The sequence below is a fragment of the Callospermophilus lateralis genome, chromosome 15 (assembly GCF_048772815.1).
Source record: "Callospermophilus lateralis isolate mCalLat2 chromosome 15, mCalLat2.hap1, whole genome shotgun sequence".
Lineage (NCBI taxonomy): Eukaryota > Metazoa > Chordata > Mammalia > Rodentia > Sciuridae > Callospermophilus > Callospermophilus lateralis.
This window is the reverse complement of record NC_135319.1, coordinates 46,969,363-46,992,022: the sequence shown is the minus strand read 5'-3', so window position 1 is coordinate 46,992,022 and position 22,660 is coordinate 46,969,363. Positions and strand designations below refer to the sequence as shown.

Genomic DNA, 22,660 nt, shown 5'->3' with positions numbered 1-22,660 from the left:
AATCAATTAAACAGCAGCATTCACAATTTGAGAAGAGATAACTGCTTCATAACTACCTAAGACTACAATTTTCACATGACAAAAAAGAGCCATTGAGGCGCCTTCAAAACCTGACAGGTCAAGAAAGAAGTTTGAAACAAAAGCACCTTACAACCATCATCTCCCCTCTTTACTTGTCAGATCAACTTTGCTAGTGTCTCCCCAGAAACGGCATCACATGCCAGCTGCCACAAGGTGATTTTTCATGTCTTGTCAAAGAAATCTTTTATTCTATTTGCTCTGCATTAACATGTTACATTTATTGATCAAGGGCCTGTTCGGCAGCCACAGCAGGGCACTGAGCTCTCCATGCCTACGGGGCTTTGATGTCCCGGTGACATTCGAGCCCGAATAATGCACATACTAAATGGATTTAATGCAGAAATGTGTTTGGGCCTGACAGTTACATTAATAACAGCCCCTCACACTGATAAATATGCAATTGCTACTATTAAGAGTTACCCAATTATGGGGAAAATATTTCTCTACCTTATAAATAAATCCATCAAGGAAAAAAAAAGTTTTAACAATGGTGCATTTTCTTAAAACACTTCTGCGGCAGGAGACAGGCCGTGTGGGGGTTAACACCCCCTCTTTTGCTCTCCCCTCCAATTGTTTTTAATAAGTCTTGCTTTATCTCAAGAATGGTTTGGGGATTTTTTTTTTTTCTTTTAAACCTCTTTTGTCGGTCTTCCCTGTTGTACCCGTCTCTTATTTCTTCAGAACCAGAGAAAAAGCAGACACCCAGGAGACTGAAAAAATTGGGTTCTGGGTAAAGTCAGAGAGGCGCTTAGGGGAGGTGGTGCAGAGGTGGGGGGCATGTGGCTGATCTCAGTAATGATGGGTCTGGGGGAGGAGCCTTTCTATTTAAACTCTAAACAAAACCTGAACATGTGTGTATGTCTCTCTCATTTAAAACCCTAAGTGACCTTGTCTTATGGCAATGATTGGAGTGGGGGTGCACAGGGAAAGAAAGCAGCTGGGATGGGAGAGACCTTTTATGGGAAAAGTCTTGGCCAGGGAGAACTTGCAGTTATTATATTCCTGCAATTAAGTACAGACACCCAGCATAAAGCATAATCACTCCCTTTTCATCAACAAGGAATGGGGAACAGCTAAAATCACCAACACCACAGTCCCTGAGGAGAAGAAAGAGTCTTTTCAAATAGCGAGTGTGTGCACATGAGTCCAAGTGCATGAATGCACTCCCACCCCACCTCTTCTTTTCCCTTTAGACTCAAAACCCTAGCATGCAGTTCTCCTCCAAGGTCTACCCGTTTCAAGGCTGGAACAACAAACGGTCCAGCCAGAGCAATTGCTAAGCCTTTTCTCCCATGACCATGACCTTGGATCTGAGCCAAGCTTCCCAGTTCAAGAGAAGGAAGAAGCAAATGCATACTCTCGAACACTTGCCCTCACCTTCAAGCCTGCCCAGGCCTCTGAGGTCCTACCTGGCCAAACTTCCAAACCAGAAAGGTCTTAGAGAATCAGGAGAGAGGAGGGGAGGCAATGTGTAAGACTCAGGGGCCTCAAAGGTGGATGAATAAGACCTACTCCAACCTTCGACAGTGACTTCCAACAGCTTTGAGTGATTTAACAAGAAAAAAGAAACTTCCCACACACAACAAAATATAGGTTTGGAAGTCACTGCCCAGCTCCTTAAGCAAAGAAAGTAATAATCTGTACCATGAAAAGCAGTTTCAAATAGCCATGCAGCTAGTCAGACCATGGGGCCATTTAGTCCTAGCTGTCCCATTTTAATCATTGGTTGAGAACCTGGAGGTCCAGTGAGGAGAAAGTCTGAAAGGGTTAAGGTCCCCAGCCACTCTTCCTACCCTCCACACCCCCAGAACTCCACGGCAACCTTGACCATATGGAGGGCAGCATCACTCACATGCACAATTGTATCTACAGGGCAGAGGGAAAAGGTGGAGCAGTGAGGCCCAAGGCCCAAACAGTTCAGGGAGAGAGAAAAGAATACAAATCCCAGGATTCTGGGGGAGTAAAATGGGTGAGATGGGAAATAAAAGACAGTATTTAAAAGGAATTTCTCATCCTAAGCAGCAAATAATGGCAGAAATATGGAGACAATGTTTGTGAAAGCAATTTCTAAATTATGCTGTAAATTAAAGGATCCTCCTCATGAACTTCAGGAAAGTCCCGCGACCTCTGAGCAGTCCTCTCCAACTGCCCACCACTTCCCAGCCCAGACTCACCCACTGTGGCTCAACACCCCACTTTCTGTGCCCAAAGGGTAGAAATCCAGGAAGTCAGGAGGACTTGGGAGTGGAGGAAATGCCACTGAAACCACCTCACAGTACCTGATACCTGTCCCTTAATGCCCTTCCCTCCCCAGCTTAGCCAACTGTTTCCTGTGCTTCTATAGTCATGGTGGTCACTCCAGAAAGTGTTAGAAATAAAGAGAATTGAGGTCTTGCTACTGAGAACTTAACTTTTACCTGTCAAGTCGTTTCCCATGTCACCTTTTGGTCATCTGTTCTGCTGGTTGGTAGATAGATACATTAGAATGGCCAGTGAGAGTCTTGGAATGACCACGAAAAAAAAAAAAAAAAAAAGTGTGTGTGTTTTAAACCACATTACTCAGCAGAGAAAGCACATGGATTTCAACTACACCGAACCCTGCGCCTCATCAGAATCATGCAAGATTTATTAATGCCCTAGAAATATACCGAAATTTCAAGAACAGTTTATCTTTCTAAAGTCTCTCTTTGCTACCAAAGCTCTTATCAAAGATTATTGGCATGAGCTCTGTTGCCTCCCCACCGAATGTCAATCAATATGCTTCCCAGGAAAGACCACTAAATTTGGAGTTTGGAAAAAAAAAAAAAAAAGTGTGAACAAGGTCATTGACTGCAAAGACACAGGTTAGTAAAGACCACTGCCAACAGAACATGTTCTGTGAACTGCTCTCCTAAGAGTTAAGATGGGGAATTTTCTCTCCTATTCCACTACTAGAATATGACCAAGTGTACCCTCCTAGCTGATGGGGATTAAAAATAAACAAGATGAATGAAGTTAGCCTCTGGAATACTGGGATTAGCTGTAAAACTAAAGTATTTGTATAAGTTAGGATAGGCTAGGTTGTGCTGAATTAACAAATAACCTCCAAAATTTATAACACAGATTTATTTCTCAAAGTCTATGTCCAAAATAGATTAGCAAAGGGATCTGCTTGTCTACAGTTAAAATCCCAGACTGATGTATCATGATAGCAGGGGAAGTGAAAGTAGCAAGCTGTGCATTGGTTCTTAAAAGTTTCTGCTATGCAGTCCTACCACAGAGAACAGAGATATGAAATCTTTAATATCTGTGAAGAAATCCAATCATGTTCTACTAACAATAGCTATGCTTACTGAAGACCTACTATGTCTCAGGTAACTTATAGGAATATTACATATAGCACTTAATACCTCAGCAACTAGACCAAGATGAGTAAAACACCAAAGTGACATAAGCAAGATTTCAAGCCAGGGTGGTCTAAAGTCAAAGTCTTGGTTCTTCCCATGGGAAAGGGTGGAGCAGTGAGGCCCCAGGTCCAAACAGGTCCATCTTCCCAACTGAGCAACAATTTAACAGGCCCTATTCAATCCAGTAGTTCATAGCATAGACAAAGAAAGTGTGGTTGTCAATATCTACATGCAAAAACGTTCCATATCTCTAACAATCAGGGAAATGCCAGTCAAAACTACATTAAGATTTCATCTCACTCCAGTCAGAATGGCAATTATCAAGAATATAAATAATAATAAATGCTGGCAAGGATGTAGGGAAAAGTCTACACTTTTACATTGTTGGTGGAACTGCAAATTAGTACAACCACTCTGGAAATCAATACGGAAATTTCTCATAAAACTAGAAATAGAACCATCATCTGACCCAGCTATCCTACTCCTCAGTATTTATCCAAAAGAACTAAAATCAGCATACAATTGTGTTATGGTCTTATCCATGTTTATAGCAGCACAATTCACAATAGCCAAGTTATGGTACTGGCCCAGATACCTGTCAACAGATGAATAGATAAAGAAAATGTGGTATACAATGAAGTTTTACACAGTCATAAAGAAAAATGAAAATATGGCATTTGCTGGTAAACAGAACTAGAGAATATCATATAAAATAAGCCAGACTCCAAAAGTCAAGGGTCAGATATTTTCTCTCATATGCAGAAGCTGGACCAAAATAAGAGGGGAAAAGAGGGAAAGGAAGATCAGTGGAGCAGAAGAAGGTGATTGAGGGGAAAGGAGGAGGGATAAGAAAAAGCAGAACGGTAGAATTAATTTGACCAAACTACGCTATGTACATATATGAATATTCCATAGTGAATTTCACCTTTATGCATTTCTATAAAGCACTAATTTTTTTAAAAGATATAAATAAATAGAAAGAAGACCAAAAGAGTAGAGGAAAGGAAACAGGGGGAGGAGCGAGGGAAGGGAAAGGAAAGTGAAAATACTACAGACTGAACTGAAGCAAATTATATTCCATGCTTGTATGATTAGGTCGAAATGAACCCCTATATTATGTATAACTAAAATGCACTAATAAAAATAGTAATAGAAAACAAAAAGAAAGCGTGTTGTGTGTCCTTAAAGAAGCTGTGATGGTATGCCAGGTGTCCCCTTCTGCATGCAGGCGCAGGGAGAAGGTAGACCCTCTGATCTTCACTGGAACTGCACAAATCTCCCAGGCCTTTCCCCTCGTCCTGGTCAAAGCCAGGGAAGCAACAAGCAAGCTCCCACCTAAGAAATTTTCTCCTAAGCAATTCCCTATCCAGTGCATTTATCAGAGTGATGCTAAATAAGATGCGACTGCAAATAATTTAATTTTTAAAACGTAAGCTTCCTGTTGCCATAGATCAATTAAACCCTCTCACTTTTATTGCCAGATTGACATGGGCATATTTATCACTGCCACAGGAGCTCTGCTGTGTTCAACAAGCTAAGCAGGCAACCCACTCAAAGCATTTGGGGTCCTTGAGGGACAGGAATGGGACCACCAGAGAGGATTTTTTTCCCTGCCCCAAACAGGGAGAGGAAAAACTGAAATTAGAACAACTCATTGAAAAGCTCTCTTTGGGCTGAACATGGAGGTGCACTCCTGTAATCCCAGCCACTTGGGAGGCTGAGGCAGGAGGAATGCAAGTTCTAGGAGAGTCCAGGCAACTCAGTGAGATCCTGCCTCAAAATGTAATTTAAAAGAGGGTGGAGATGTGTGGCTTAGTGGTTGAGTGCCTCTGCTTTCATTCCCTAGCAGTGGGTGGAGAGGACTCTCTGCCTTGAGCAAATCAAAGGATTCTGTTTGCTCATCTGCAAAGTAAAGACGAAATATGAAGAAGCTCAAGCAAGAATTCAACCAATGGACTTCATATACTCTTGGTAGCAGAAACTGGCATATTCTCTCTAGAGGGAAATTTGAAACATGTAGGAAAGCCCCCCTGACAATTTGTCTCTAGGAATTTATCCAAAGCAACCAAGACATACTCATCAATGGTACTCCAAAGATATTTACAATAGAGTCATTTATAACAGTAAAAAAAAATCTAGAAATAACCACATGTCCAATACTAAGAAATAACTTAGACACCATTAAAAATTGTGAGCAGTATGAGCAGTATTATGAAGATGGAAAAATGCTTCCAACAGTGTGAACAAGAGCATTGATTTTTTTTTAAAGGCAGTAAAAAAGACTAAGAAGGCATCACAATTTTTTAAATGGTGATTTCTGGCTGGTAAAATTATCAGTGATTTTAAAACACAACTGTTTCCTTCATAACTTTCTATATTTTCAAATATTTCTATATTTATTATTGCTGCTTTTACATAAGAAAAATTATCTTCCAACATAAAGATCTTAAATATAATTTCATGAAGATGTAGACATTAGATCATGGACATTCATGCATTCAGATTCAAGGGGCAAAAGGTCACTCCTTCTGGATGTAACCTGATTAACTTCCTAAATCCTCTATCCTCATTTCAGGATAGATGGCAGGATCCCAATTCTTGGAATTTTTGTGCAAAATTTTGTACAAAGAGCTTGTCCCAGTCTTTGTAGCTAAACTTGTTTCCACCTAATCACAACAGGAAGAATCAGATCCAGGCTGAAACATCAGAGGAGAGGGATGTTCAGACCTCAAAAGGGAGACTGAGTTTTCATTTGGGCCTGTTTTCTTACTTCCCTTTCCAACTTCCAACCTGACATTGATTCTAGTGTCTTTAATTCCCCCAAGACAGAGTCATCTAAACAATACAACTTGGAAGTTCTGACCTTCTTCATGGGGAGGTAAACAGTTTATTACTGGACAATCCAACTGAGACAGAGGTGAATTCATCAACATTAATGCAGAAGACTCTGAGATGTAATAGGAAGGAAGAAAAAAATCAGATGGTAATTTCAAACAAAAGTTCTGAGCTTATAAATTCATAACTACCCTTCCTGTCAGCATGAGCAGGTAGCCACAGAAGAATCAGCAGAACCAACACTTTTAAAGATGAGACCAACATTAAGGATGGTGTATGGCTAAGAATGAATGATGAGACAACAAAGAAGGATGGTTTTGGGGCCTGGTAGTAAAGTAAATACACATGTGGGCATATGAGAAGAAATTCACCTGAATAGAGCAATAATAATCAGGGCCATTAAGTAAGTCATTAAAAACCACCCAACAAAGAAGAGCCCTACTAGACCTAATTTTTCACTATTGAATACTACCAAACATTGAAAGAATTAACATCAACTCTTCTTGGACTTCTTCAAAATAATAGTAGAGGAGGGAACATTTCCAAACTCATTTTACAAGGTGAGCATTAATTACCCTGACACCAAAGCCAGACAAGGACCAATAAAAAAATAAAATTAAAGGCCAACATCCCTGATGCACACAGATGCAAAATTTTCAACAATTCTAACAAACCAAATTCAACATCACATTAAAGCTGGGCCCAGAAGCTCGTCCCTATAATCTCAGATACTTGGGAGGCTGAAGCAGGAGGATCACAAGTTCAAATCCAGACTGGAAAACAAAGTGAGACCCTATCTCAAAAATGGAAAATTAAAAAAGGGTCATGGATATAGCTCAGGACAGAATACTCCTGGATTCAATCCCCAGCACCACAAAAAAAAATAAATAAAAATTAAAAACCCAACACACTAAAAGGATACTATTCCATGGGACACAAGGATGAGTTCAATATACACAAATCAATAAATGTGGCACACCACATAAACAGAATAAAGATAAAAATCATATGATCATCTCGATAGAGGCAGGAAAAGCATTCAACAACATTCAACATTATTTCATGATTAAAAAAAAAAAAAAAAAAAAAAAAAAAAAAAAAAAAAAAAAAAAAAAAACCTCTCAACAAATTAGATACAGAGGAATGTACTTCAACAGAATAAAGGCCACAGCAAACATCACACACTCAATGGTGATAAAGTGAAAGTTTTTCCTCTAAGACCAGGAATAAAACAAGGATGCCCACTCTTATTATTTTCTTTCAGTATAGTACTAGAAATCCCAACCAGAGCAATAGGTAAGAAATAAAAAGCATCCAAATCAGAAAAGAAAAAGTAAAATTGTCTCTGTTTGCAGATGTCATGATGATACACATAGAAAACCATAGAGATTCTACCAAAAATTTAAAACTAAAAAAATTGAGTAAAATTACAGGATAACAAATCAAGATACAAAAACCCAGTTACATTCCTGCTAACAATAAATAAATATCCAAAAGAGAGATTGAGAAAACAATTCCATTTACAACAGAATCAACAATAAAATACTTAGAAATAAATTTAACTAAGGAAATGAAATATATGTATTGAAAATTATGAAACATTGAGGAAAGAAATTTTAAAAGGCACAAATAAATGAAAAGCAATCCTGTGTTTATGGATTGAAAGACTTAATATTGTTAAAAGATCCTCACTACCTCATATGATCAACAGATTCAATACCACCCCTATCAAAATTCCAATGGCATTTTTTTTTCCACAAAAACTGGTTTGACCACAAAAGACTCATATAGCCAAAGCAATCTTAAGCAAAAAGAATACAGCTGAAGACATCATACTACCTAATTTCAAAACATACTACAAAGAAAAACAATATAGTACTGGCACAAAACAGACACATGTACAAGACATCCACATGTACAAGAATGAAATTAGATCCTTATCTTTTATTATATAAAGAAAAAAAAGTCAAAGTGAATTAAAGACTTAAATGTAAGACTTAAAACTATAAAATCACTAGAAGAGAAATAGTGCCTTGATATTGGTTTGGGCAATGATTTTTTCGATATGGCACCAATAGCACAGGGAACAAAAGCAGAAATAAATAAAGGGGATTACAGAAGCTAAATAGCTTCTGCACGGCAAAGGAAATAATGATCAGACAACCTATGAAATGGGAAAAATATTTGCAAACCATATATGTTAGTCAGTTTTGCATTACTATAACAAAAAAACCTGAGATGATCAACTTAAAAAGAGGAAAGGTTTATCCTGGCTCACAGTTTTGGAGGTTTCAGTCCATGGTCATTTGGCCCTGTTGCTTTTGGGCCTGTGGGGAGGCAGTACCTCATGGCAAGAGCATATGACCAAAAAAGCCTATTCACCTCAAAAAAGAGAGAGACTAATACCTCATAATCCCCTTCAAGGGTACACCCCCAATGACCTAAGACCTCCCACTAGGCCCCACCTATAAGGGTTTCACCACCTCCCAATAGCACCATAGAGCTATTGACCAAGCCTCTTAACACATAGGCCTTTGGAGGACACTTCTACAAACCGTATCATCATACATCTAAGAGGTTAATATCCAAAATATATAAGGAACTCAACTCAATGGCAAGAAAAGAAATAACCTCATTTTAAAGTGAACAAAGATCTTCAATAGACATTCTCAAAAGAAGATGTATAATCAGATGTGATAGTGCACACTGGATGTGATAGTGCACAGTAATCCCAGCAACTGAGGATGCTGAGGCAGGAAGATCACAAGTTCAAGGCCAGCCTCAGCAATTTGGTGAGATCCACAGAAACTTAGCAAGATTCTGTCTCAAAATAAAAAATAAAAAAGCTGGGGAGGTGATTCAGTGGAAAAGTACCCCTGGGTTCAATCCCCAGTACCAAAAAAAAAAGGATAAATGGCCAGTAGATATATGGTTAAAAAAAAAAAATCACTATTCATCAGGGAAGCACCAACCTAAACAACAATGAGATATCATCTCTCACCTGTTAAATGGCTATTATCAAAAGACAACAAGTGCTGACCAAGATATGGAGAAAAGGGAACCTTCACACACTAGGGGTGGAATGCAAATTGAGATAGCCATTGTGGAAAACAGTATGGAGGTTCTTCAAAAAATTAAAAATAAAACAATCATATGACTCAGAAATCCCACTCCTGAGAATAAATCAAATGAAATTAAAGCAGCATGCCAAAGAGCCATCTGCATTCCCATGATCATTGCAGCACTATTGGCAGTAGCCAAGATGTGGAATCAACCTAAGTGTCCACTGACAAGTGAATGGATTTTTTTTAAAAAAAGTGAAACTGATAAACACAATGGAATATTACTCATCACAAAAAAAGAAGGAAATCTTGACATTTTCAACAATGTGGATGAGCCTGGAGGACATTATGCTAAGTGAAACAAAACAGGCACAGAGAGACAAACACTGCATCATCTCATTTACATATGGAATCTAAAAAGTCAAACTGCTAGAAACAAAGAATAGAATGGTGGTGGGCAAAGGGCTGGCGGGTGGGGGAAATGAAGAGATGTTGGTCAAAAAGAAAAATACTCAGTTATGCAAGATGAAGTTCTAGAGAAGAATGAAATTTGACTCTTACCTCAAGCCATATATATAAAAATACACTCATAAAAAATGATACAAAAAATACACTCAAAATGGATTAAACACTTTCATACAAAGACGGCAGGCTGACTATGGTTAATGTTGCTGTAGTATACACTTGAAATTCGCTAAGACAGTGGATCTTCGATGTTTTCACCATTAGAAAAAGGTAGTTACGTGAAGTGACACGTATGTAAATTAGCTTAAATGTGGTAATCACCTAAGTATATATGACTATGAAAACATCTGACCACAAATATGTACACTTTTTAATTGTCAATTATGCCTCAATAAAGTTGGAAAAGAGAAATTCACAAGTGTTCAAGAGCAGAAGTGGGAGGCTAAAGGACACAGGGGTGGCGGAGACTCTTGTCTCCCTCTTTGTATGTTTGATCTTTGGAAAGCCTTTCCACATGCGGGTTTGAATTATTCAAAAATGAATAAATAGAACCCTTAGCCTAAAAATAAATTGTGAGCTAACACACAAATAGACTGCAACTAATCGTGCAATCCAGGGAAGAATTTCATTGCTCTGTTTTAGGTCGTACCCTGACATGATTTGGGATGTCAAAAGGAAGGCTGCAGAGATGTTCTTAAAAGGAGGGGAGAGAGTTAATTTTTCTGTATATACAAAAGTGAAAAGAGTTTTGTGTTTCTCAGGGCAGCTCTGGGGAAATACAGTAAACAACATGGGAGAGAAAGGCACTTGGTCATACGAAGAAGGCCTAACCCTAAATGAGCAGGGCCAGCAAGGAGTACCCAAAAGATTCCCAGGAACAGTGCTATCCCAAATGTGTCTCCTGCTGTATGCTACAACGTCCACCATCAACCCCTTCCCATACACACTACAACGTGAACTGGCATAATACATAATAACATTGCATCAGGATTCAGAGAAAATCGGGTATCCCTAGTGGAGCCAAGCAGGCTGCCAAAGGAGAACCATATACAAGAAGTCAAGAGATAATCAGAACTGATGATATGGTAAATCTGGGTGCAGTTTAGATTGACTGGGAAATATGCTCTTCTTTAATTCCATGATCATGGAAGGGGGGCAGGTCTAGGAGGAAACTTTCCACAGAATATGGGCTGCAGATTTCCAGTATTTCATTTTGATATGATGATCCCTGAAGCCTACCAGGCCTGGGTCATTTATTACACACCCACTTACTTGGAAAGCTTGATGATCTCCTATCTCTTCCTTACTCTCTATTCTCCCCTCTTCCTCACCCTTATTCTTTTTTAAGGGGAACAGTTAAGCATCTAAAACATCTTAGATTCTGATCTAGATGAAGGCAAAGACAGACTGTAACCTGAGTGCATTCACATCTTCCTCTGACACCCATGAAGAATAGTGCCATCGCCCTTGCCCCGTAATTAGGTAAATAAAGAAGGTTAAAGATGATCCCAACCAAGCATACCCGAGTCAAGTCAGTGTGCTTCTCCCCACCCTGGTCTGTAACTCCCTCCTAAACAAACTCTTCCTGAACCTTGGGCCTCACCCCTCCATTGTACAACCCTGCCCCAACCCAGCTACAGCCCAGAGCAGAGAAGACACCCCAAGAACAGCTCCTGAGCAGCCTCAAATTCAGCACTACAGAAAATTCTCTCCCCTCAACAAAGGAGAATATGTGTTTACTATTTTTTCACTGAATCCACTTTACAGACCTCCCCCTTGTAAATTTTCCTGCATACAGGATCCACCTTTTCCTACAATAAGGACAGATCCAGCCCTGCACACACTTTTCAAAGTTCAGCCTCTTCTGTACCAAAGGGAGGCAGGGCCCCAGGCGTGACAAAGAGATGTATCTCCTCAGATCTGAGAGCCCAAACCCATGGCCCCTTTCCACTGACACTCCCTCACAGGGCCCAGCCTCCCGAGAAGCACATCCAGGCTTCCACCAGTCATTCCCAAGACAACCACAGCCCCAAGTCCTGATGTCCTGAGGCCCTGGAGGCCAGTCCCACAAAAGGCACCAGCAAAGGAACCTTTCGTCTGAACCCAGGCAGGGGAGCTATTCAGAGTGCACACACGCCAAGGTTCACACAAGTGTCAGCCATATTCCACTCTGGGATATGCACTCTGTCCCTTCTCTGAATACTGGGACCAGAAAATATCCTGCATTTCTCTAGGATCTGCCTTTGTTTGGCTCCCTCTGGTCACTACTTTCCACATCTCCCCACAGACATGCAAACCCTGGGAGTCAGGGAAAGAACACACAGCGGCCATGCTCTTCCCACCACCATCCTTCTTAGAGATGATGCTCAGTGGGTCTCAGTGCTCCAGGGCACCAGCTAGAACTCTGCTGATGTATCCCACATTCTCCTCTACCCACTGCTGCCTTAGTGCTCAATTTTTGTCCATTTCCCCCAAATTCTTAAGTCCCAAGTATCCTGACTCCAAGTTTGGGAGTGAAAAGAATCCAAGGCTGAAAGCAGGATAGTGCCTGAGCTCCAGAATGGGATTCAGGCTCCTCCCCCCTCCTTCTACCCCAAGAGTTTGTCCTAGACAGAGGACAACACAGAACTCAATGATGGCACTTAGGGGAAAAGCTCTGAGTAGAACAAGCTTAATGGGAAAAGCCACCAGCCTGACCCTGCTCATTTATCCCACTGATACGTGCCTTTCAAGTACCTACTCCCCCAGACCCCCAGGTCCCAGTCATAAGCCATAACCTTTTAGGACAAAATGAAATGACTGTGTTCTCCATTAAAATAACATACAAGATCACACTTACCTTTTGCCAAGATTGGAACAGTTGTTAGAGGATTTCCTTCCCTCCCACCCACCCCATGCCAACAGTGTCTGATTCCTTTGAAACACCATCTGGGAGAAATCATAATCACAAATATTTAAAGCTCCAATTCATAAAAAGTAAAAGAAAGAAAACATACACATGCACAGGCCCTACCTGTGATTTGGCAAATGCCTAAGAAGGCGGAGTTATCCAAGAAAGCACACCTAAATGCCCCCAAAACTCTTGCTGGCTCCATCTCATTCCTTCCCTAAGAGTATTCTGACTCATCTACATAGGCGGCAGTGAGAAAGGGAAAGAACAAAGTGATAATGTGATGGCCTCCTGTGGAAACTCAGGTGACATAGATGATGCTCCAACACTTGATACTCCTCCAGCGACACAAAAAGACAAGCCAACAAATCAGTTGAAGTGGAGTCAAACTTTTGGGTTTTGATTCCATGTGGCTCAGGACCCTGCACTAAATAAAAGAACACTCTGTACAGAGCTGGAACCTTTGACTTCCATCTGCTGGCCCATAAGTACCCAGGGGAACTGGGCCTCCCAGGCTGGGCCTGCATCCTGTGAAGGTTACATACCTCAGAAGGTTGAAGCTCAGATCCAGCCTCTTTGCAAAATGTCCACAGTCCCTGCCAAGGTGTTCTGGAATTTCTCTGCAGTCCTGGCCTATGTAGGACACCTGGAAATCAAATGGAACAGAAACAATGTGGCAAACGGAAATTACCCAGCTGCTCACAACCCTGAGTCATTGATCTGATGATTGCTTCCGTAACTTTAAACCTTTAAACGCATGCTCCTCACACACAAAAGGGCTACACTGTGACTGTTTTCATGATCAAATAAGCTTCAGGGGCTTCAGAGATTCTGCCAACAGCTCCCCTTTCCTGAAACAGCTAGTGATGGAGACTAATCCTGGCACAATGGAAATTAGACTAAAATTGGCCAGATTCAGGTGTCCAAAGAAACCCCAATGTCAGAGCACACTAATAGAATCCTAACAATCAGCCTCTCACTCTGAGGTCTTTCCAACAACTGCCCCTCTGGCTCTCCTTCTGTCTCTCCTACACTGTCCCCTCCCAATCACCCTGTAATGCACCTGGCCTAATGCATATGGCCTCAGAAAAGGACACAGCAGATACATTCACCCTTCAACCCTCAGGGTGCTAGAACAATAGAGTTAGTTAAGCAAACCTCCCCAGACTGCCAATTCCATCCCATTACCATTGAGTATAAAATGCCCTCCAATCTCCAAATGATACTTAAAAGGTGACAGGGTAATGACATATGGCCAAGTCTCCAAGTCTCCCTCTTCCAGGGAGCCTCTTGCAATCGACCCCATTCAGCTGATAGAGCTGCCTCCTTAGTCATTTATTTTATTTTATTTTATTTATTTTAAATGCCTGGAAAGTGCTCACATATTACAAGACTGAACTGAAATTCAATCCCAGAACTTACAACTGTGAGAAGGTCTATGGACTTTCTCCTTACCCTAAATGCCCACTTTTGGGAACCCATTTTAAAGATATCTTATAAATAACATTCTGGAGATAGAACTGGCAATTCCAAAACTGGAAAAATGAGCCCATGCATCAGAGATAGCCAGCAGGCCACAATACATGATACATGTCCAAAGTATACCACCTTCAACTTCCAGGTAGAAATTCAGGCCTGTCTTGTAGCTACAGCCTTGATCCTTTCTCCCTACAAACCTACATTCTGTGCTTATGGACATGTCTCAAAATGAGTTGGAGGGGGGTACAAAAATATAGTGGCCATTTACATCTTCAGATACTAGATTAAACCACATTCATTACCAACATCCAACTATTAGCACTATAAAATAAAAACTTCACATGGTTCGACCTAATACAAACCACAGGACCCCCTAGCACCTTCCATTTTTCAAGTTATCACTCACCCCTCTCCTAACCAATGAGGGTGAACCACTGACAATACAATAGCCTGTAGTCACTCTTTTTCCATTCATTCTCCTTCAGTGATTTCACTCCAGGAGGAAAGAAAATGGGGAGAATGCATAGAAAAATAGCTGACTGAAATGAAATAATTTGACTCAGAAAGGTACAAGCTGAAAAATAAAGGGCTCTAGGTTCAATCTAGCAATCTCTCCCCTTACTACATGGGGCCCATCTTTCTTCATAGATCCTTGTATAACACATTAAGTTCTGAGAAATCATACACCAAGGAGATATCAGAGCTATAAGGCCCAAATCAATCTAGGGACTCCCTCAAAAGATTGACTTAGTCAGCAGATTCTTGTGCATTATAAGTTTGCATTTACCCCCAGACCTATGGGGCTCACCCAATCCCACTCACCCTGGCCTGCACCACAGCATGTATATGTCATCATCACTCAAGACCTCTGAGTCAGGAAAGCTGAGACTTGAATAGAGACACTGAACTCTTTCCTTATAGATTAGCCAAGGACTAAATCCAGTAGGGATCCAGCTTATCAAAACTTTTGTCTTTTATACCAGAAAATTAAGACTCCAAAACCCTGATCAACCTGAGACAGCTTCTTAGTGACAAAGCCTAGAGCAAGTTCTGCACCATAAATAAGGACTTTGAACTTGGGGAATCCCTACAAATCCAATGTGGATGTAAGTGTTCTTGATCAAAAAATACCAATGATGCCTCTACCATGATGCTTGGCTTCAAAATGAATCTTCCTGGCTGACAGGACCATCTGGAAGGCCCAAGGAGAATGCCAGAGCCTGGGAAAAGACAGGGATGCTTGCTTCCTTTTTCCTTCCCCTTCAGAAGAAACAGTAGTACCAAGGCCAGCTGTCACCAAGAAGCACTTGGATCACAAGTCTAACAACTTATTTTAGTATATGGTCTTAACAGCACAACATTCTCGGAAAACAAAACACAACACAACTTGCTCCCAATCCATAAAGACATAAGTCTCTAAAATTTAGCATGAGAACCAACTTGATAAGCCATGCTTGGACCGCCCTGGTAGTAAGCTGGCAGCTTTTAGAGATGTCAGCTAAGCCAACCAGGCTGAAGGGCTCAAATCAGCTGGAAAAAGGCTTAAAAGCAGCAAGCAGTCATTGCCGAGCATTGCAACCAATGGCTAGAAGAGAGACTTGTTTAAGATGTGCTTCTGAGTAGAAGACCTCTCAGGACATAGGGAAACTTCCTGGTGCACAGGACCACCTAATGTAAGATACAAGGCCTGAAGAGCCAGACCAAAAATAAATTTCTTTTTCAGCAAGCAGGGATGTAGAAATTAGCAAGGTCTTTTTGTTTATATTGTTTTTGTTTGTTTGTAGGTACTAGGGATTGAACCCAGGGTTGCTTTACCACTGAAGCTACATCCCCAGCCCTATTTAATTTTTTAGTTTATTTTGAGACAGGGTCTCACTAAGTCACTTAGGGCCTAAGTTGCTGAGGCTGACCTTAAACTAGTAATCCTCCCGCCTCAGCCTCCTGAGTTGCTGGGACCATAGGCGTGTGCCACCACGCCCAGCAGAAATTAATATCTCTTAAATGGCATAGAAGCAAGAGCATATTCAGGACAAAAAGTCATTGCATTTAGTCAATTACCTTGACTCAGACTGAACTAGAACAAAGTTTTGAACTTTTAACTTTCCTACTTTATATAATTTGTACCCCTTCTACCTTGTGTGGAATAAGAGGACAGATCATTAACCGGCATTAACATCATTTGCAGGCAAATGAAAATATGTCAAGTTAAAGATCCCCGCAGAAAGGAACATCAGAGGGAAATGAGAGTGTCTGGGCGGGATTCCCACCCATGCACAAACTCAGCCCCTCCGTGGAAGCTGCAGAAGACCAAACTGCAAAGACTGCAAGTTTCTCTTTGCCTTTAGGACAGTCACTCCCAAGGCCTCTCCGGACATGATAGGTTTGTGAGTAGTCAGGTGGGGGGCGAGGGGTGGTATTTTATGATGCCTATCCCTAGGCAAGGGTGGGGGATTTTCCATATTATATTTGAATTACCAGAATCACTGTCACAGTAAAAACATCCCTAGGTACAAAATGTACAAGTCCCTGAGCTGCTACTTATTAGCTGTGTTATCTTGCATGAGTCACAACCTTGTGAAGTCTATTTCCTCTTTTGTAAATCATCCTAACACTAACTGCCCCAAAAGTAGTAAGGATAACATAATAACTCACCTTTATTAAATACCAACTATGTGCCCAGCATCTATTCAGTCCTCAAGAAACACCCTCCCTCATGAAATGTGGAAAATAATAATTTTTTTTAAAAAACAAAAAGAAATGAAAATCAACTTGAGAAGAAACAGTCCCATGAATCACATATAATCCCCAATTTAAGACACATAGCATTTTCATTGGCACCTAGCAATCACTAGGTAAATAGAACAGAATCAGACCACTGTCCCTATGGGAGAGATTGGTTATTTCCAATGTCTCTTGAGCACATGATTTCAGTGCCCAAATGCCAAGTTTACATTTGTGTCCAAAATTGCATCAATACTACAATTTTAATTGTCATGCATTAGTGAAAATAGAGGACTTAATGCTGAATATAAATGATGACTTCGAGTCAAGAGAAGCCAAATGAAGTCAGATCCATGTTGAAGAGAAAGATTTTACAAAGAAATGTGATGGAAGACGAGGACATCCTCAAGCAAATGCGGTGACAGGCCTGTATAAAAGTGACAGGAGCTCTATAAAAGCAGCTGAGCCACAGTCAGCCCACAATGGCAATGAGAGCCATGATCTAACTTCAACCACACGTCATCATCCATCACATTAATTGGTTTGTTATTGAGTTTTTCTTTCTTTTCTTTATACATAAACCATTGCTTTATTTTATTTGGGATTCATGGGTCTCTAATTGTTGAGAAAGTTACATCTGACTTTATGTTTGTATATTTTGATAACACTGCAATATACATGATACAGATACTATGGGCTCATGGGAAGTTTTGTGGTTTCATTGTTGTTTTGTTTTGTTTTGTTCACCCTTTAAGAAGGATCTACCTGAGAATAGAATAGTGATTTATTGAGACTGGACAGGTGAGGTGGGGACGGGGTTAACAGGTACAAAGGTGCTGTGGATAAGAGAAATAACTTCTAATGTTCTGTAGCACAGTAGGGTACTATAATTGATAACAGTTAGTTGTGTGTTTCAAAACAGCTAGCTATTCTGAAAACTCTTAAATAAATAAATGATCTGTTTTAAGGTGATGAATATACCAATTACCTTCTTCTGGTCATTACACATTGTATACATGTATTGAAATACCACAAATAGATATGTGTCAAAAAAAATTTTAAAAAGAAGTCTCTACCAAAGTTTGAAAAGTTATATGCTACACATTAAAGTTGCTACCTCTAGCTATAAACTGGCAGGAGCAGACTATTACCAAATACTAAATCCACTGACCTGGGCGGTTTAAGAAATAGGGTACTAAACCCCAGGGGTATTTTCCAGTCCTCCCCAGACAGCTCCATTTTCTTAAAGCAGTCTCCAAAACCCAAAATGTCTCAAGCACACTTCAGTGGATGCCCTTGAGCTGTCTGGAGTAGGCTGAAAACAGTGGGTGCAGGAAACATCAAGTTTGGCAAATGGGGGTAGAAAAAGGAAACAGAGGCACGGGAAAGCTCACAGTCCCACTGAGAAGTCTTCCATAAACTTGGAAGGAGCTTCAAGCAGAGATTCTGGGTTTCAAAATGTAGAGAAACCTAGGGTTTAGGGGCAGAGACCTCTCATTTCTGAACTCTGGACTTTCTCCAGCTCCCTAACAGACTATGAGCCTAACTAAGGACAAAGGCAGCAATCCCAGGCAACAACAAGGGGTAGGGGCAGTGCAAAGAGACCATGGAGGGGCTATTTCCAACAACACCTGGTGGTGCAGGGTGCATAGTAGGCCCTGAATAAATAATGTGCAGAAATTGAAGAAATGACAGGATTCTAAAAATAAAGAAGAAAAAAATACAGGTAGCAACCAGTTTGGTGAAATGCACAACCAGCCTGTTGGAGCTGTAAAACCCCTTAGACCTCTAAACAGAAATCGCTCCTTTTAGCCCAAAGTAATCTCAAAATCCAAAATGTGCCTGACACTGGCTGCCTTAGGCAACCCAAGGGGAGTGCTTCAAAAACTCAGAACTGCTTCTTCAGGTTGTGCAGAGAAAGGCGGGAAATGGGAGGGCTGGCTTAATCAGAAAGTAGAGAAGAGGTTAAAGACAGAGACCTGGCTGTACCACCAGATACAAAACACCTGATCTCAGCCAGGCTGAGTTCCTCCCTCCAGCAATGAATTAAAAACACCTGAGGCTTTACTACAGGGCTGAAAACACGTGAGCCCAGGTGTCTATCATTCAGGGTTGAAATTGGGAGTGTTCTTGTCCCCCAGGAACACCTGTTAAGAAATCAGGGTTGCCAATAAAACTGTAGCGAACCCTGAGCTTCCGCCAGACTTGGATAAGGAGCCTACCAGAATAACAGAACCTAGTCAGCGACCCCCGCCCCAGATACATTATGATTTTCTTTGTGACTTTGGTGGCTCTAGATATTTTGACTCCATGCCCCCTCTTTCCTCCATTTAAAATATATCAGTTAACTTCTGCATTGGTATAAAGATGAATACATTGTGATATGTTAAAACATTTTTTTGACCAAAAGTTCTCGTTAAATCCGGATTATAAAGAAGAAAGTTAAACACTTTCAGTGGGCCCCCCAAAAGTACCGTGAGCCGCAGCACTGTGTGGAAAGGAGAATTTGGTTCTGGGGGCTGCTCAGTGGGACGCTAGGAACAGGGGGAAGTGGGAGGGTCCGGGCCCCTTCCCGCACTGCAGGGAGCGTGCCAGGGCCGAAAGAGCGGCCTGTCCTCAGCAGACTAGGGCAGGCTTGGGCACTTGACACGCATCACTCGCACGCGCAGCCGTCTCAGGCGGGGGCGCTGTGAAGCCTTGGGGTACCCCGGCCCCGCGGTCCCTCCCCACACGGCCAATGCCCCGGGCCGGGGCGGGGCTCTCTCCGGGGGACTTACTTGAGTTCCACTGACCACGAGCCCAGCCATGACAGCCAAGACCCGGAGCGCGCGCAGCACTGGGCTCGGGCAGGCGGCGGCCGGAGCGCAGTTCCGCACTGGGCGGTCAGCTGACCCGGCGGAAGCCCAAGGCGCGGGCCGGGCGCGGGGAACTACGCTCAGCTGAGCGCCGCCGCCCTCCGCTCGGACGGGCCCCCGGCAGGTGAGCCTCCGCAGCCCCCCGGCGCGCTGCGACAGGTGGCCCGCTGCTAGCCGACCCCGCGCCCCCAACGAGACAGGACTCCTTGACTTCCCTGTCCCGCCCCCGCCCAGGGCCCCTTCGCCCCAAGAGGTGTCCTCCAAAATTCCATGCTCAAAACTTTATTTCATTAATCAGGACCCAGTTTGAGGGTGGGGGTCCCAAACAGGGACTCCCCAGTTGAGCCGTTAGTCTGGAGGGCAGAGTCGGGCCTTTCCTAAATTTCACAATGTAGGTTGCATAACTCCCTCAACTGTCTCTGGAGGAGGGGCTTCTTATCCCTCTTATCCCTGCTTTGGTATGGAGTAGAGGAATCAGTAGGTTGAAAGAACTCCTGATGGGATGGGGTTTCCATTTGTAGAGAGATAGAAGAGGGGGAGTTGAATTTCCCTATAAAGTCTTAGCTGGGCTCAGACCCCGCCCCAGCCCCTCCCACACACAGCCTCCAGCGCTTGTCAATAATAAACCTTAGGGAATGAGAATTGAATGATGTCTCCAAATATCAGACTTCTCTTATTCACCCCCTCAAGAGAGGCACTGTCAGCACACACAGGCACTGTCAGTCACCCCCTCAACACACACACTTCTCCCACCCCACCTCCCCATCTGGAGGTGAGAGGTCGCTCTTTCTGCCCCTTGTTTGGATGAAATCCAGCCTCAGGTAACTCATAAATTCATGCCTGCCTGTCTCTGGAAGGATCCGAATTTTCTCCCTACCTATGTTTGCCTATCCACCTTAACCCTCAGAGTGATTCTGGATACCTATTCATCTTCACCCACTCCTTATTGTGCTAAAAGCCAGCCCGGCGCCAAATGGTGTAGGGGACATCACCAGCGTCATCCCCCACGTTCCTAGCAAAAGACAAGTTAACAAAGAAAACAAATTTGCTTAATCAAAGTTTTAGAGAATATGGGAGACTTCAGAAGTGAAGATGGAAGATCCAAGGGAAATTCTTTATGCTTAGGCTAGACAAAAAATGGACAGCTGTGTGGAAATGTGATTGGACAAAATGTGATGTAATAGACTGAAGGGAGAAACCCAGTAAGGCCTGTCCACATTCTTCTTGATCTCTGTGTTGTGTTCCACCCTCCCAGGTATGGGGTAGGAATCCTCTGGAATGAAGATCTTAGGATCTGCTATCAGACAAGGCAGGTCAGAGGATTTCATTATTGTCAGTTCCTACCCAGAAAGGTGGGTTAAAGTAATATTTCTAAGTTTTATGGCTGGCTTTGGGGAAAGGAGTTCTAGTTTCTATAACCCACCTTGGGGAAGAATAATTCTAGTTTCCATGCCTCAATTCAGGGGAGAAGATGGAGTAGAAGACAGGAGGGCAGGAAAAAGAGATTTTGCTTTTGAGATGCTTCTAAGGCCTTCTGGTCTCCTTCAGTTCAAAATACTCAGTATGCCAAAGCACCAGACTTTGGAGTATCATTTTCAAATCCCCCACCCTGTTCCCTTAGAACAGATGGGTGTAGGCATCATTCAGCTGAGAGGGGAGCACTGAGTCCAGATGTGAAGACCTGGTCTCACACATGTTGCAAGCACCCCAACCCAGCCTTTGATTACCGTGCTCCCCATCTCCAATGAGGGGATGATAACAGGGCTTTTATTTTGTTCCCTTTGTCTAAATAGCACTGAGAAGCTCCTGGTCACACAGCTGATAAAAGCAGTTATGATTATGGTGAAGCATTCTGTGGTTGTCGGTTTTTTCTCAGACTTCCCTGGTCCTAATGCAGGGCTACATGGGCCTCAGTGTCAGCATTCTGGTGAGCGGCTTTGGTCTGCAAGAGCTGATAGGCTGCCCCTCTCTCTGCTGGAAGGAGTGGACATAGCCAAGTAGAGCTGTGAGAATGCAGACTTGCTCTCTCTCTTGGCTGTGTTTATTATGGGGGTTCCAGGAAATGCTGCAACTAAAGGTCCTGCAGGCCAAAGAAGAGAGCTTACCCTCCAGAGATAAGGGGATCAAAGAGAGCCTCCCAAGGGCCAGCTGCCCCTCCCCTTCTCTGCTGGTCCATTGTCCACTTTCGTCTGCCTTTCCTACATGAAAAGGAGGAAGTGGCCCTGGGCCCTGACAGTTATGATACTCTGCCCTCCCCCGCCACCTTTCACCCCGTCTTCCTAGAAGGACTGTGACCAGTAGACGAGGACTCAGGAAGCAAGGAACAGGGCCAAAGCTATGCAAAGATGAAATCAAAGAAGTGCCCTACCTGTCTCATCTGGAGGAGTTGCTGGAGGCCCCCCCTCCTGCCCCTGCCTTCATGTACCATGCTTCTGAGCATAGACGGTTATGCAGACACTATGTAGCAATGACACCAAGTGGACAGGGATCTTGTCCCCTTTTCTTGACCCCCTCACTGCTATGCCCCTCTCACATAGCCCAAGTGACCATGCTGAAAGCCCAATCTAGCCCTACCTAAAATCTTGCAACAGTTCCCACGCAACTATTCATTCAGTCCAAAAATTCTAGTGTGTTCCTCAGATCTCTTATAATCCCATTAAACCTTAACTCTGCAGCCTTGTATCTCACTTTCCCCATTGTCTGCTTGTCCCTTTCTTTCTCAGTGAACAACTCAGGTCAGTTAACTGTATGGGGAAATCACACAAAAATAAAGTTCAAGATAGCTCAGCCTGAGGTGACCTTCAGTTTTTGCAATGTAAACTGATAACAATAGGGAGCTGTTCAAAGTTCTTGAGGGGAGTACTTGTCTTTGACTGTTCCAGCTGC

The 22,660-nt window shown here is 42.4% G+C and overlaps 1 protein-coding gene across 1 annotated transcript in view; it reads right to left on the bottom strand.

Annotated features, from left to right (window-relative positions):
- Lrmda (leucine rich melanocyte differentiation associated) overlaps positions 1-19,785 on the bottom strand; it is a 1,009,241-nt gene extending 989,456 nt beyond the window's left edge. The window contains exons 1-2 of the mRNA XM_076834909.1: positions 19,697-19,785; positions 13,265-13,365 (exon numbers count right to left, since the gene is read on the bottom strand). Of these exons, the coding sequence (XP_076691024.1) occupies positions 13,265-13,365; positions 19,697-19,726 (131 nt within the window). The 5' untranslated portion in view covers positions 19,727-19,785. The remainder of the gene's footprint in view (positions 1-13,264; positions 13,366-19,696) is intronic.
- Between the last annotated feature and the right edge of the window lie 2,875 nt (positions 19,786-22,660).